General features: G+C 39.6%; 1 protein-coding gene across 2 annotated transcripts in view; it reads right to left on the bottom strand.

The window, feature by feature from the left end:
- Window positions 1–2143: 2143 nt before the first annotated feature.
- Window positions 2144–15377, bottom strand: part of KCNQ5 (potassium voltage-gated channel subfamily Q member 5) — a 282164-nt gene continuing 268930 nt past the window's right edge. For both annotated transcript variants that reach the window (XM_032104818.1, XM_032104819.1), the window contains 3 exons: window positions 9018–9149; window positions 8037–8163; window positions 2144–7685 (listed from right to left, as the gene is read on the bottom strand). In XM_032104818.1, coding sequence (XP_031960709.1) covers window positions 6744–7685; window positions 8037–8163; window positions 9018–9149 — 1201 coding nt within the window. In that variant the 3' untranslated portion in view covers window positions 2144–6743. The remainder of the gene's footprint in view (window positions 7686–8036; window positions 8164–9017; window positions 9150–15377) is intronic.

The raw sequence follows: 15377 nt of genomic DNA, 5'->3' as shown, positions 1-15377 counted from the left end.
ACACCGCCTTGTCAAAGGGAACATGGCACTGAGTGCCACGTCCAGTCTTTCCTTAAGCACCTCCAGCAGGGTGACTCCCCCACCTCCCTAGGCAGCCCATTCCAATGCCCAATCACCCTTTCTGTGAAGAACTTATTCCTAATGTGCAACTTAAACCGACCCTGGCACACTTTGACTTCTTATCCTGTCACCGGTTGCCTGCGAGAAAAGGCCGACCCCCACCTGGTTACACAACTCCTGTCAGGAGGCAGTTGTAGAGAAAGATAAAGCCCACCACCCCCCCCCCCCCCCCCCGCCCGCCCTCCTTTTCCCCAGGATGAGCAACTCCAACTCAGCTGCTCCTCACAGGACTTGTCCTCCAGACCCTTCACTAGCCTTGTTGCCCTTCTCTGGACATGCTCCAGCCCCTCAATGTCCTTCCTGCAGTGAGGGGCCCAGAACTGGAGAGAGGACTTGAGGTGTGGCCTCACCGTGCTGAGTTCAGAGGGACAATCACTGCCCTGGTCCTGCTGGCCACACTGGTGCTGATATTTTCTGATTTTCCTCTCTCTCTGCTCCTCTGCCAGCACAGGGCAGCCCTGGGTGGGCTTAGCTGAGGAGGAGGAGGCAGCGGGGGCAAGAGCATGGTTGAGAACATGTGGGAAGCCCCCGAAGTCTGTAGGGTGGAGGGGGAAGGCAGGCAGCCTCAGGGGAGGCAAGGGAGTGAGGGTGGCAATGTGTAATTTTGCCAGGTACCCAGGCTGCTGTCATGCTGATACATTGCAGCCTGATTTTTTTTTAAGTGAAGTCATAATATTTAATCTCAAGTGAAGCCTTAATGATACTTTAATGAAGCTTTTATGTTCAGTATAACTCAATGTACTAAAGCTGATACAATACTGGAAACAGAATCACAGAATGGCTGAGCTTGAAGGGGCCTCTGGAGGCCATTTGGTCCAACTCCTCTGCTCAAGTAGGGCCTCTAAGAGCCAGTTGCCAAGGTGACTTGTGACTTTCTCCAAGGATGGAGATTGCACAACCTCCCTGAGTAAACTGTGCCAGTACTTGCTCACCATCATAGTGAAAGAGATAGAGAAAACCAAATTAAAACAAAAAAGAGCTAACATACCCCATGCTCCTTCAATTACACTAAAAAAAAGTGCTAAATGGTTGAATTACCCTTTTAGGCAGGGTCCTGTATTCTTATGGTACAGAGCTGAACAGGGAGCATTTATGTATGAGTCTTTATGGGTACACATTACCACCTGCGCCTGGTCGTGGCAATCTGCCAGGTAACCAAACAGGAAGAACTACTCTCTGCTGTCTTCTGACCCTTCCCTAATAGCTCTGTGCGCAAAGGAAGCAAGGCTGCCTGGTTTAATACAAGACGAGAATATGTACATTTGCTTCTTTTCCTGTCCTGTGTTTATTCTTAGCCAGAGCCTGGTAATATTCATATACCCTGTGTGTACAAGTGGCTGACATTGAAAACCTCCCTTTCTGGCAACCGCAGCTTTAAATTCAGTATCTTAAGATAATGTTCATCAGAGAGGTTGGGGATCACCTGCACATGGAGATATCTGTGTCTCCATAGAGGCACTGACTTCACCCGAAGAACAGGCTCTCTGTATTTAGTATTTTACACTCAAATACTGAAGCTTATCTTCAGCCAGGCTGCAGGAACAGCAGAGTGGAGAAAGTAGGTGTGTTGCGAATGTTTCAGTTTTGGTCCAGTAACATTCTACAGCAACTTTCATGGTCAAATGCAGAAGAAGCGGCTTCTCCTAGGCCTCAAGTTAAACTGAGATGACAGATGTGCCTTCCATGAGAAATCCTGCTCCCCACACAGGACCCCGATTGCCAATCCTGAATCCATTGCCATTTATCTAACAGAGAAGGCGACAATAACTTCCAAGTTCATTTTCATAGAGGTGCTGCAACATTAAGTAAACTGCTGTAAACAGTTACCAGAAACTGAACATGTCAGACCGGTTTCTGCACATTTTATTCTAATAAACTTCCTTTGTGATGTTTTTGGTCCACTTAATAAAAAATTACAAAACTTCAAAAGGAAAACAATGAGCAAGCTTAATTGTTTTTTCTTGCCTGATACGTGATCACACCATACAGTCTTTTATGTAAAGAAAAAACCCAGTAGTCATGGTACTTTTCAAGTCATTTTTATTAACAACAATATGGATTCAACTTTGTCAAGAATTTACAATTAACATTGTAATGTACTGGCTAATGTTGCAGTGTCAGTGGAAGCAGCCATCGTAATTTCTAAGCCTGCTATGAAACTTTCTTTTTGTCTTTCAAAGAAGTCAAAAATGCTTCCAATAGCAGATGATATTAGATATGTCTGGAATTGTCCTGTGTCTGACCACAGCTGAATGAATGCATCCAGATGAATGGACAGGAAAATATTACATGCTTCCACTGACGTTGCAGGGGACAAGTCTTATTTCAAAAACTTATTAATCTTTTTAGACAGTGACAGCACTTTGTGTGATGTTGTAATCCATTTGAGTAAAGTCAATTAACACACTTGGAAAAAAAATGTGAAGCGGAAATACCTGGGACAAATTCTTTTCTGACCTGTATTTCATTCAAACCTAGTGAATCCAAAAGGATTGCATGACATATGAGTCAGGATAAAAGTTGGCCCAGAGAGGCAAATGTACCCATTTCTGGTACAGGTGGTTCAGTTCCTGTATGGTCAGTGGAACTGAGCCTGATTATCCCAACAGAGGCTGAGCTTCACCCAGTTGGGCAGTGAATTCATTGAAGTCAGTGAAGCCATCCGAGGATGAATTTAGCCTCAGGTGTTTAAACCACTTTTTTCTCCATTCCTTTGCTGTTATATTTTCTTTTCCTGCTTACTCCTATTTTCTGAACATTTTAATTTTCTCTGTGCTTTTACAAAAATGTCCCTTCTCTCCTTCCCTTTTTATATCAGTACTTTGTGCGTTATTTTTTATATAGTCAATGTGACAAGGGTAAATTCAGCTAAGTATTAGTTTCCTCAGGAAATAACTGGAATATTACCATTTTCACTTCAAACAGATGCCCAACAAAATCAGGATTTGAATCTGAGTTCCCAATTCAAGAAAAATTCTTGAATTTCATAAAATGAGTGAATTCCTTAGAATTTTTGCTTGAGTAAGGATTGCAGGTCCCAATCCAGAAATACTACTGTACATCAGATGTTCTACTATACATCAGCAATTCAGCATGATTTGACTTATCACAGAAAAGCAGGTGAATTACTCATCACCATACTATAATGAGAGCAGTCACTCGTAGTAGGATTATCTCAAAAACATATGGAACAACTGTGGGCACTGTAAATAAAAGTGTATGATCTTTGCAATCTTGAACCCTAGGCTAAAACATCATATTCATATTTAAATAAAAAGTATAGATCATATGAGCCAGGAGCAAATACAAATTTTTGAACAAATAATAGTCACTGAAACTATTCTTTTCAGCTGTCTCTTCATTCAGGTAGAAGAACATGCTGACCAGAAAACAGTTATTTGGATAAGGCTTAATTCCTGAAGCTCTTACTTAATTTCAGCTTCTCTCTTCAAACAATTCTCAGGTGAATGGTAAATCAGAAAAAAAAAAAAAAATTGTTCTTTGTCTTGACTCATGAACAATTCTTATTAGTTTTCATGAGCTGGACTGTAATAAGGAGCTCAGGACAAGACTTGAAAAGCTGGACAGGCCCTTCTTTTGTGAAACTAATGAATGACTGTCAGTCATGACACTGTCTTTTAAAGAGAGAGCATAGAAACTCCTCATGAGGAAATACGAGTAAAGCTTATAAAAGTCCAAACAAACAATTCTTCCTCTTTAAAATTTCATATATTCACTACTCTTTCTATTTTCTATCAATATTATGTTAAAAAACCCTATATGATAAGACTTGCATCTACAAAAATAGTAATGGTGAGCATAAAAGAAAAAAAATTAGGATTTTAAACCTTAATTTGAAAAGATACGATCTTCTGGATTTATTAGTACTTTGTAAAGACATTAATATTTTCATACATAATTTATAGAACTCATTCTTTTGTGCACAAAATTGTATTAAATAAATTAACTTAAAGTTAGAAGGACTCAAGCATCTCATTTAAGGCAAAAATACCAAGTTTCCGTGAGATAAATTATCAGCAAACCCCAAGGCCCATTTCTGTGCAGAATCAGAACAGGCAGGGCCATTGCTCAGTTCTCCCATCGACGCCTTCCGGGTGCAATGGGGGTGCAACCATCTGCTCCTGCAGATGAAGGTGGTAGAGTGGTGTCCAATTCATGATGCCTTGATTTTTCGTTCTTGTCAAGGAGGGGAAGGGAGTTTCACTATGGACACACAGTTGCCATGTGCCCAATCCCTTGCTCCTTAACTGAACCTAACTGCACATTTATGCTTAGGTCAGCAGGAGGCTTCAGATGAAAGGCAAGAAAGGCACCATAAACAGGAAAAAGGAAAAAATAGCCTAAAAAACAATTTTAAAATTCTAAATTTTCAATACTTTAAACTTATATATCTGTCTGAATAAACTGCAGACAATCAAATAATTTAATAATTAAATGAACTGAGATGTGGAAAAAAATGTATTTATCCTCACAAAATTGCTGTTGTAATCAGGCTTCTGTATGATCAGATTGCACATAGAAGAAAACAGGAAAGGCTGAATGTGGTGAATTATATGGCAAATCAGCGGTGAGGAAGTTGTGCTTCAAGGTGTCTTTCAGGATTTAACAACTGAAGTTTGCTCCGGCATAAGCCATGGAACACAGTGTACCATCCATGGACCCCGTATAATGACACAATATATACACTCTACAGTTTGCATGTACTTTCACATAATAAAGTTGTCATGTAACATCTAGGAATACTTCTGTTAAGCAAATGGAAGCAGAAGTTACAACAGTTTCATAGTAAACAGATCAGGTCCTTCACAATACAATCTACAGCATTTAGCCACGGTTAAGACTGGAGTGATGTTTGTGATGTACATAGCGAGTTCCCAGCGGGTCTGGGCCTGGAGAAAACACCACCCTGAGTGAGCTGGCACTGGCACATTCAGTATTCCTGCTGCTAGAGGGAAGCTGAGCCCAAGCTGGGTTGTCTACAAGCCTGTGGTGCAGGTGGGGTGTAAATCTGGCAGGAGGCAACGTACGGAAACCTCATTCAGCTGGGAAGAGTGAAAGCCTGTTTAGGTGCTGCAAGGGTTCTCTCGGTGGCAAAGCCTTGCTGGGGATATGCAGGCATGCACTGACACTGCTCCTGCATCTCAGCAGAAGTGAAGTGAGGGTTAGAGTAAGAAAAAAAAGAGGATGTATCAGCAGGAATGCTCAGTCTGATGTAGGCTTTGAATTTGAAAATTTGGGTTTTAGCAGGAAGGAGTCTGAGAGTCCTGTGTTAGAAAGTTAACAAGAAATGACTGTAGATGGGACACAGTGTTTAGCTATAAGAAGAATGGGATCACTTTCCCTCTCGCCTCTTCTCCTTTTATTAAAAAAGCAACAAACCCTTGCCTTATTTTTTTTTTTTTTAGTTAAGGTGGTTTTCTCTACTACTATTTCAATTTCTGATTGCCTGCATGGCTTTTTTTTTTTTTTGCTTTTTTTTTTTTTTTTATTAACAATCATTATCTGTGAAAAAAAAATGTGACTTTTTCCTTCTTTACCTTTCTTGTTTTATTTTCTGGGTTGATTTGCCTTCCTGCCCATCTAAATCCATATTCTTATTTATTTATTTTCCCATTGACTGTGTTGTCTTTCTCTCCCCTGTTCTGTCCTCTTTAGTTTTACTCTGTATTTCAGTTCCTCATTTTCCCTTATTTTCCAGCCTTATGAAGTGCTGTTGTAGTATCAGGTTGGGACTGCAAGTAAAATTGCCAAAATTTTCACAAGAAGGAAATATTGCTTCTACAATAAAGGCAGTGCCTGCTTCCTTCCCTCACCTACTGCTGCCAAAATGGTTCAGATTCACAAGTCAGCTTCTCAATGAGACTTCTCAATGAAGAAGGAGAGATTCCCTTCAATCTTCAGTGCAGTCACCCATGTTGTCCACTTCTGAGGCCAGCCCCAATCCTTAAAATATAAAGCTTTTGTAACAAAATAGTTCTTGTTATAAAGAACAATGTGATAGTGGTGTGTCAGGTACTTCTGCCACAGCACTAAATCACCAAAAATCAGATATTAACATACTGCTCTTCAGAGCTAAAAATAACTGATTACTGATGAGCTAATGTGTGTATCTTGCAACTTGCAGTCATTTCTAACCCCATGTTTCTCATTTCCTTGGTACCTTGCTAGCAGCTGTAGATAATCTTTTTGTTGTAAACATAAACTATCATCTAAATCAGGACATTATATATATATATTCAATTAGTTCAGAAGCAAAGTGCTTTAAACCTTAAGATTTTTACTTCTGCCCCATAGAAACAGCACTAGGTCTAAATGCTCAAATTTTTGTTTTTTGATACATCCTGCAGCATTAGCTTTGTAGGCAACTCGTTATTTAAACCTACTGTACTACATGAAAGGCTGCCGTACTGTAGGTGTAAATTTGGATGTTAGCCATTGCTTAGACATGCATTTTCATGCAACTAGGAAATATGGGCTCATTCAACTGCTTTGCAGATTCATCCTGATTTTTGTGATTCTCTCGCTAAAAGGGCTTTCAAAACAGTTCATGCTATGATATGTATGACTAGAGGAATGACCCAGCCAATGAAGAAAGCCAGAAGTTATTTAAGTTTGACGTGGAGCAGATTGAGGGCTTCTGTACCATCCCCTGGCTTGCAGATGTTTTGAGATGATCTTGATATTCCAGTCCTTAGAGAGTCAGCAGAGAGAGTTGTTTCCACTAACGGGCGCGAGATGGCTTCTGTAGTCTCTGTCCCTGCCTCTGTCTCCAACTCTTCATCCGTTATAAATAATTTTGACTCCCTCCATTTGGAGTATACATCTTGGCTACCTCTGGAACCACTGGAGTCACTGCCAGCAATCTGTATATTCAGTTCTTCCGTTGGCTGTATAAGGTTTTGTACAGATAAAGATTTTCCTAAATCCATCTGCACCACAGGTTTAACTGAGAGCAAAGGTTCCCCTTCTGTATCCAGACTTTTTCTCCATGTGAGATCCTTTGATGCACTTGGCTGTGCAGCTTGTCCATTATCCTTTGATGCAACAAGGCAAGCGGTGACATTAGTAATATTTTCATGCGTGGTTACGGGAATAATATGGACGGGCTCAGGCCTATTGATATGCTTCATCGATGAGAAAGGTGGTATTTGTAACGTTGTCGGAGTTGCTGGCTTAGTTGTCTGGTTTATTTGGTTTGATGTATTATTAGCTGTTGCAGGTCCATCATTTGGCACTTGTGTTGCTTGACTATGCATAGCTGGACTAAAAGCATAGTAAGCCTGAGTGCTAAATTCATTTGGTGTCAGTATAAGCTGTAGGCCATGAGGCAGATTGGCACTAGCTGATCTGGATACACATCCACTAAGTTGTGCAGAATTAGACAAATCTTTGCTGTCTGATGGACTCTGATAATCAGAAGTCTGCTCACACTCGAAAGCTGGCATTTGAAATGAAGCCAAAGTGAGCGCGGATGCAGATCCTTTTCGCAAAACTTGTTGATAAATATCTAATAGACAGTCCAGTTTTGACTCAATGGATTGTACCTGTATGAGAGGAGAAGGTCAACATTAGTGCCAAATATTAATTTAAAATATTTGGAACCCAAGAAAAGAGGAAAAATGTAACTGCTGAAGAGAAAAATGTAAGTAGCTTGATGTATGCTATTGACCCTTAAAAAAAGAATGTCAAAAGCCATGTACATTTTTTATAAGGAAGCAGAGAAAAGGGAAAAAAAGGTTAAGGTAATACAATTCGTATAATTTTTATTCCAACATATAAATGAAGCAGATATTAGAAAAAAAAATTTTACCTGTTCAGCTTTTGAAACTGGCAATAAAACACAGAAAAGGCATGAGTAATAATGCAAGACAAAGGAACACAGATAATCACTCTACCTGTTTCTCCACTTTGACTACACGCCCTAACATACTGACGTCATCAGTTGTCTCATGCTCTGCAGGATTCTTTTCTCTGCTTCTTTTATCTGCTGTGATTTGTCCTTTCCCAAGAATTTGGTCAACGCTGTAAGAGAAACCAAAAGCTGTTGCAATTCCTGGAACTGGCATAGATATGGAAGTGTTTGCTATATTTGTATGTTAAAAATTAAAATCACAGTACTTCAGAAAAGCATTCAAGGAAGAAGACAAACATAATTTTATTAATTAAGGGAAAAGAAAAAAAAAAAGGAGTGATTTTTGAGCATATTAGACTGCTTTTCTTTTTTGTTGGCACTAACCAGGAGCCAGAACTTAGCCATCATCTGGGAAAGCCAGGGCTAGGCTTGCTGAAAGGGGGAGAGAGGAAGTCACCTCTCCAGCAACTTGAAGTTGTGGAGAAACAGACATACCAGTGCCACTCCCAGCTCTCCCATCCTAACAACAGCATCCAGTCCTGGGAGAGTTGTCAGTTTTAAGCAGGAATCCCTAACCTTCACTGATAATGATAACTATGATGTAATGTTCTTTGTTTTGGTTTTTGTAATTACTATTGCTGGGAATCGATAACATAAAACCTACATAAACGCTGCATTACCTGTAGTTCTCAATTTCTTTTATATGAAAATAGGAAGTATGGGATGGGAAAGAGGCAGTTCTCAATGACTTCCTCACCCTTTTGGCAACATCCTGACTGAAGTCCTTTACAAATGGACTTTACTGATAAAGGATTACCATTTCTATTGTTCAGACTTCCATTTTCTGAGGACAATTTGGATACATGTGTTTTTTGCTTGGTTTTGCCCACAATTCAATTTGTGGCTCAGCTGTGTTCACAGAAAGAGAGGCCGCGTAACACAGAAATGTTAAACTTCGCCAATATACATTATGCAGCGAATGACATTAGCTGCTTATGCAGAGTGGGACTAATTCTTTCCTTACCGTGACTGAAGACTCTTAATCCTGCATAACATGTCTAGATGACCTGCTGAATACTGTTCAATGACATCTTTGACATCATATGGGCGAAGTGTTTCCTTAAACTTTCTCTTTGCAACATGAAATTTCATAATTCTGTGGGGGAAAAGCATTTTAAGGTTAATTTTCAACAGTTGTGGAACCATAGGTATATTTCACTGACAAAATTTGATAGCTCATTTGAGGTGTTTTCAATACAGCTTGTGCAGGTAAACTCTCACATGGTTGTTTTTCTAAGTACAAATGCACTGTATCTATGCCTTTGAACTGTTGTTCGAGAGATCAGGTAACACTGTTTTAAAGACTGCAGAGTGTGTTTAGTATATCAGTATATACCTGTCTGACTTTTTTATGCTAGGTGCCTGATATGAAAGGTACTGAAGTACATGTCTGACTTAAAACTGGGATTAGTTTCACTGACTTGAGTGGGATATCATATAAGCTACATTTGTGCATAAGCTACTTCTCTTCTTGTTAGAGGAAAGATTTTTCTAATGAATCGATTACACAAACTTAAATAACAGTATTCTTTTTCTGGTGTTCATTTTAAGTTCCTTGCTCTCCCCTTTGTGAAAAAAAAAATTATGCACCCAATTAATTTTTCATTGGTTTTTATTTTTTAATTAGCATTCAGGCCTAAATATTTGTTTTCAATTTATTTTGCTGACTTAAGATCAAATTTTGCAGGCCGAAGAGAAGTTTTCATGTTTGTTCCCAGCTGGAATCTATGGGAATCATTGCTTAATTAGCATTCATGAGTTTTTCACTGCAGAATAGTAAGTTTCAGATAACAGTAAATATCCAAAATTAATGAATGGCATATGTGTTTTTATGTGAGACTTGCACAAGTTTCTGTGATATGTGATGTGAACATGTGATGTCCACTGAGTAGCTCTTCTTAGAATGCAAAGCTTGATATTAAATCGCAAATTTTAAACAATAAAAATGACAAATTTGGAAAGTGAATGACAGTGAGATGATTTTCCAGGTCAGCTGGTAGAGCCTGAAGTTGTCCTTGGTGTACATAAGAACTGGGAGAGAAGACAAGGGATCAGGTGTGTTAGCCATTCCGGCCTGTGCTGCAGAGCTTATGAATTCCCGTTAGGGCCACACTGCTGATAATTTGCTATCTATTGCAATTGAAAAAGCAGAGACTGTAAATTGGTATCCTATTCCAAATGCCAGTATTCATGATAATATATTCTCTCTGTGTTTATTAAATGTATTTAGCAGCTGTAAGACAACAAATTATAATAAAAACCAAAGCATGGCTCACACTCTGATAAAAATAGATTAGTAATGTTTTAGTGGAATTTAGAAAAGCCATACTTCATGTAGTTAGGACACACATTATGATAATAGGTATGTAGATTTGCATTGATAGCATATAGTGATCCTCTACTGATTTTTATGTCATACATAAATATTCTTACAGATAATGTCAACCTTTTCTCACAGTACTTAGCTTATTGATATTTCCCATTCTGGCAACTTTCAGTTAAAAATGAGATTGTCACTGGTGTAGAGCTTGAACTATGATTCTGATTATAGAAAATAAAAATGGAAAAGGCCTGTTAGAAGTCCATCAATTTGACAGTTCAGGACTGATCTCCATGCACTTTCAAATATATCAGATCATGGACTTTCCTCTTTTGCATTACCAGCTAATTCTACAGACCAATGGCTTTTGGCATCTTTTGTAATCTGGAAGCCTGTGAAGCTGTGATGAATGTGGGATGCAGATGTATTTTTTTTTTTTCTTTTAGCTGTCAAATTGTGCCAAGATGTTGGTTCTTAAGACCCTGACAACCTAATCTTCTGAATCTAGTTCTTTATTGAGGTTCCAAAAAATGAATAATGTAGCTGACATACAAGACAGTATAATAATTTTGTTGTTGTTATTATTATGTTTTGGTGGTCACAATTTTTTACTTCATGCATTTGATAAAGTGAAAAGATGAAACTCTATTAGAAAAAAAGAACCAGACTATTAATGGCATAGCTGGAGACAACTGAATTTACCACAACTGGGTGATTTTACAAGAGAAGAGGCAGAAGACTAATTTGTATTAACAGCCATGGAAGCTTCTTAATCAGTTAGCACAGAACTGCTTTGCAGCTTTATAACACTTTTTTTTTGCTTATCAAGGCAGTTTGTTCATAATGTTCAGAAGTCAAACACAGAAGTCATCACAGCTATATCAGTGAGCTGTAACTATACTATTCCTGGTTTATGTATTAGCTCATGTGATTCCATCTTCATTAACTACAGCAGGGTTTGGAACAGACCCATATTGCTTACTTATTTTTCTTCAAGTATGCAAAATTTTACATAAATTGTGCAAAAAAAATCAAACTATTATAAAAAAGCTGTAATTTTAAAAGCCTGCAAGGTAATTAAGAAAAAGAAAAACTGAATTCTTTCAGTGACGGAGGCTTGCAACTGCTTTGCAGTTACTAAATTTGGTTGAACCTCCACAGTTATTTATTGTCAGTTTAAAAACTTAATTGTCTTCCTATGTCTTGAAATCACTGTGTAATTAACTTTCTTTACTGTGGGGATGGTAAGGCTCTGGAATAGATTACCCAGGAAAGTTGTGGATGCCACATCCCTGGCAGTGTTCAAGGCCAGGCTGGATGGAGCTTTGAGTGAGTAACCTGCTCTCAAGACTCAAGCAACCTTGGAGCACCCAAGCGGGACGTGTCCCTGCCCATAGCAGGGTGGTTGGAACTAGATGATCTTTAAGGTCACTTTTACCCAAACCATTGTATGATTCCGTATGTTTGGACGCCCATCCTAACAGATTATGTACAACTACCTCCACTGTGAGTTCCTGTGGGCTAAAATCAACGGGCTCAGTTATGCGGGCGCAGGCGGTGCCTATGCCTTCAAGACGGGGAGCACGAGCACCAAGTTACGCACCGCGCGCTGCTCGGAGCAGCAGCCCGAGCTCTGCCCGGCCCGGGCTGCCCTTCCCAGCCGCACCGGCAGGGGGCGAGCGAGGCCCGCCACAGCCCGAGCCGAGGCCCGGCAGCGGCGGCTGAGCGCGCCCGCCGACCCCTGAGAGCGGGGCCGTGCAGGCCCACGGCTCTTTCAAACATTGTTCGCGTGCTGGAAGCGCTGTGTGCCATGGAGCAAGGTGGTATTTGGTAACTCAAGTCTAATGCGACAGACGATACGCGGTTGTAAACCCACCGATGCCGTAAGCACGACAGTGTTCTGGTAAGAATTAGTAATTAAAAAGTAGCTTGTTTCAGTGATACGTCCAAGGAAGAGCAGAAAAAAAGTCATCTGTTGAAGCAGACCAATATATAAAAATGCTTTGTCTAGAATTAATGTCTAAACCACAGCTCCCACTAATCTTTACGTACCCTGATGATTTGTGGACAGTTACAGGTCCAATACCAACTTTTGTCTTATTGACCCATAGCAGCCAAAAGCAGCACCCATTTAATTTATTTGTCCTCAGATGTGGGATCAGCATTACTCTAAAATTACAGTGGTTTTTGTACATGCAGGTTGCATATCTTCCCTGGCATTTACTGCATTTTAATTTGCATTATCAAACTGCCTTGATAAGCAAAAAAAAAGTGTTATAAAGCTATTTTGCTTGTCATTTAGTGCACTTTCCCGAGACTGGCACCAAGTTAAAACATCTCTAATCCTTTGTGCAACCCTGTCATACTCATGCCGTTATTTTTAAAGCTGTGCCTTGTCAGTCTTGTCATTATCTCAGGAAGAAAGAGAGCTTCATTCTACTGGGATTCAGGTAGAATCATACATGGTTGCTGCCTTGAGTATTAAAAGACAGGTTGTTTTACCCATAAGCAGATGAAGTGACCACAGTTTGTTTGCTCACCTACTACATCAGGATAGCAGGTGAGCAGCGATCTGGCTGTGCTGGTTCCTCTGTCTCTCTACCCTTACCTTGCCAAATATCACTTTTTCCTGGTAAAACTGCAATGTGAAGAAGAGATCAGGATCCAACACAGAGAGGCCAGCCGACAAAGGTGCTTGAAAGACAGTTCTATTACATGTGAGGCATGTGAGTCAAAATTGTCTTCTCTCTTGTGTCCTGACCTGACTCATCCCCTTGCAGCCAGAAACATTGTTTTCCCCCAAGTACAGTGCTGTCCTAGCCAAACACACATATAAGAGCCTTGCCTAGTCTCTGAAGACCATCTGGCAGAAAATAAACAATGTGTTTGTATTTAGAAGAAAGAGGTGGTTCTGAAACATCACATTGAACAAATTCAAAATGGCTACTAAAAATACATTTTATAGGTGTTGCAGAAACATTGTAAACACTGAACATAAATGGTAAATTATATTTTCCATCTTTGTCTGTTAAATATGTATGACTGTTCAACTATACAGCTTATCAGCTCTAGAATTCTCAAGTTTCATTACATTTAGCTACAGTTATAATTTTTTTTTATTAGCAACAAATGAAAACATATCTTTGCAATCACTAGAGTTAAAGAGAGAAAAGACCCATTAGGTCAGTGTGTTCATCTTCCTGCCATTGCAGTTATTTTCTATTGCATATTTACTTATGGTTCTCAAATCTCATTTTGTATTCCATAAATAGTACAGTAATTCCATCTTTTCCGTTGTGGAGAGTATTATTGAAATGAGTGCCTCTTGCTATGGAAAATGATCAGAGATATCACAATATAGGGAAACAAGGTATCCTAATCTTCCTTTTAGCCTCGTTTATACACATTCGTCATTGTGAGCTAACAGAGCTGGAAAATGCAATGTTTTTTGTTAGTCTTCAGGAGCTCTGCAGGATATTAATGGCTTTTTCTTCACAACAAGACTGGGGATGGCTGAGTAGTGCTACAGAACCTGCTGACACAAAGACTCAGTGGACTGCTTTGTGCACTGCTCTGATCCCAGCCGGAGGCTGCGGACGAGCAGGACTGATCCTGAGTGGGCCCAAGGCATGCTGTGGTGCACACCATGTTTCACCACACTACCCATCTGCTCCCTACGCACCCAGCATTGTGCAAATCCATTGAGCAGCTTTTCCTTACTTTCCCTACTCCCTCAGTTGATCTTTCCTGACAGAGAGCTTGTGGAGTAAGAGGGGATGGAGCAGGCAGCACACGAGATAAAAGACTCAGTTTAGGAGGCTTTGAGAGCAGATTGAGAGCTTGACATGTTACCAGACATGTTTGCCTGGTAGGTTTTCAGTAGGACTAGTTGAGAGTACTGTCTTTTTTGGAAAGGGCCAAAATGTTAAGAACTTTTTCAGGAAAGGAATATTTTCTCCATCCTCTGTTTTGACTATAAAAAAATCAAGGTTTGGGGGTTTGTTTACTTAAAAAGCTGTTTTGAAGAATAAAGTAGTGCTGGAAAAATATAAGTAAACAAGGTCAAAACTGACACAGTAGACATTGAAATTACCAAAATGAAAAATCATAAATAAACCAGTTTTTGTCTTTTGCTATTTCAAGGCTGTCCAACCTGAGAGTAAGCAGCATATTTTAGGTTCCTTGCACAGAAAAAAAAACCCACCCTAAATGATTTGATTCCAAAACTGAGAGAGGACCTACCTCTGTAAACCCACAGGCATGAGTTAATTTTGTTAATTTCATTTCTCCCTAAAACAAAAGGGCCATTTGTGTCTCTGTAAAACAATTTGTAGCCAGGTCTAAGCAGGAAAAAATAATTAGTCTCACTTATAGCAATTTTTCAAGTTGATGTATCAAGAATGGATTCAACTGTCTGTGTTTATATTTGGGGTCTTTTCATAGTGTTTCATGAAACTATGCAAGTGCCTTCTGTCTTCACCTGCTTCTGTATACCAGCATGAAATGAAAACCAGCCTTCATCCTCCCCCACTGCCTTTGCAATTCAAAGCCCTTTCTAAAAACAAACTTCAAAATGAGGCACAAAGTTTCCATATAGGCAGATGTTATCATCTTGAAATTCTACAGTTACTATATAGAGTCTCAGATCCTTCTTCAGATGTTTGCATAGATCCCAGTGTAGTCTGGTAACAGATACTCTGAATAATCAGAAAGAGGTGTATCAGCTACCTGATGAACTGAATTATCAGTCTCTTGATTTTGAGAGATTAAAGTATAGCATATACAGAAGTCTCAAGATCATGTCATATTACTGCTTTACAGATGTCAAGCAAAGGTAAGTTTCTGAAGCAAGATGCGTGCGCCGCTTGCAATCTTGTGAAACACTAAAATTTGCAGGGAGATGGGGGACATTCATGGCTAATTGATAACAAGTCGAGATTCTTACTCTCAGCCTCAATGGTGACATGAGTTGTTTTTCTGGGAAGCCAAGCAGGCAGAGTAAAA

The sequence above is a fragment of the Corvus moneduloides genome, chromosome 3 (genome assembly GCF_009650955.1).
Source record: "Corvus moneduloides isolate bCorMon1 chromosome 3, bCorMon1.pri, whole genome shotgun sequence".
NCBI lineage: Eukaryota > Metazoa > Chordata > Aves > Passeriformes > Corvidae > Corvus > Corvus moneduloides.
The sequence above is the reverse complement of the archived record's forward strand: the minus strand, read 5'-3'. Positions and strand labels throughout refer to the sequence as shown.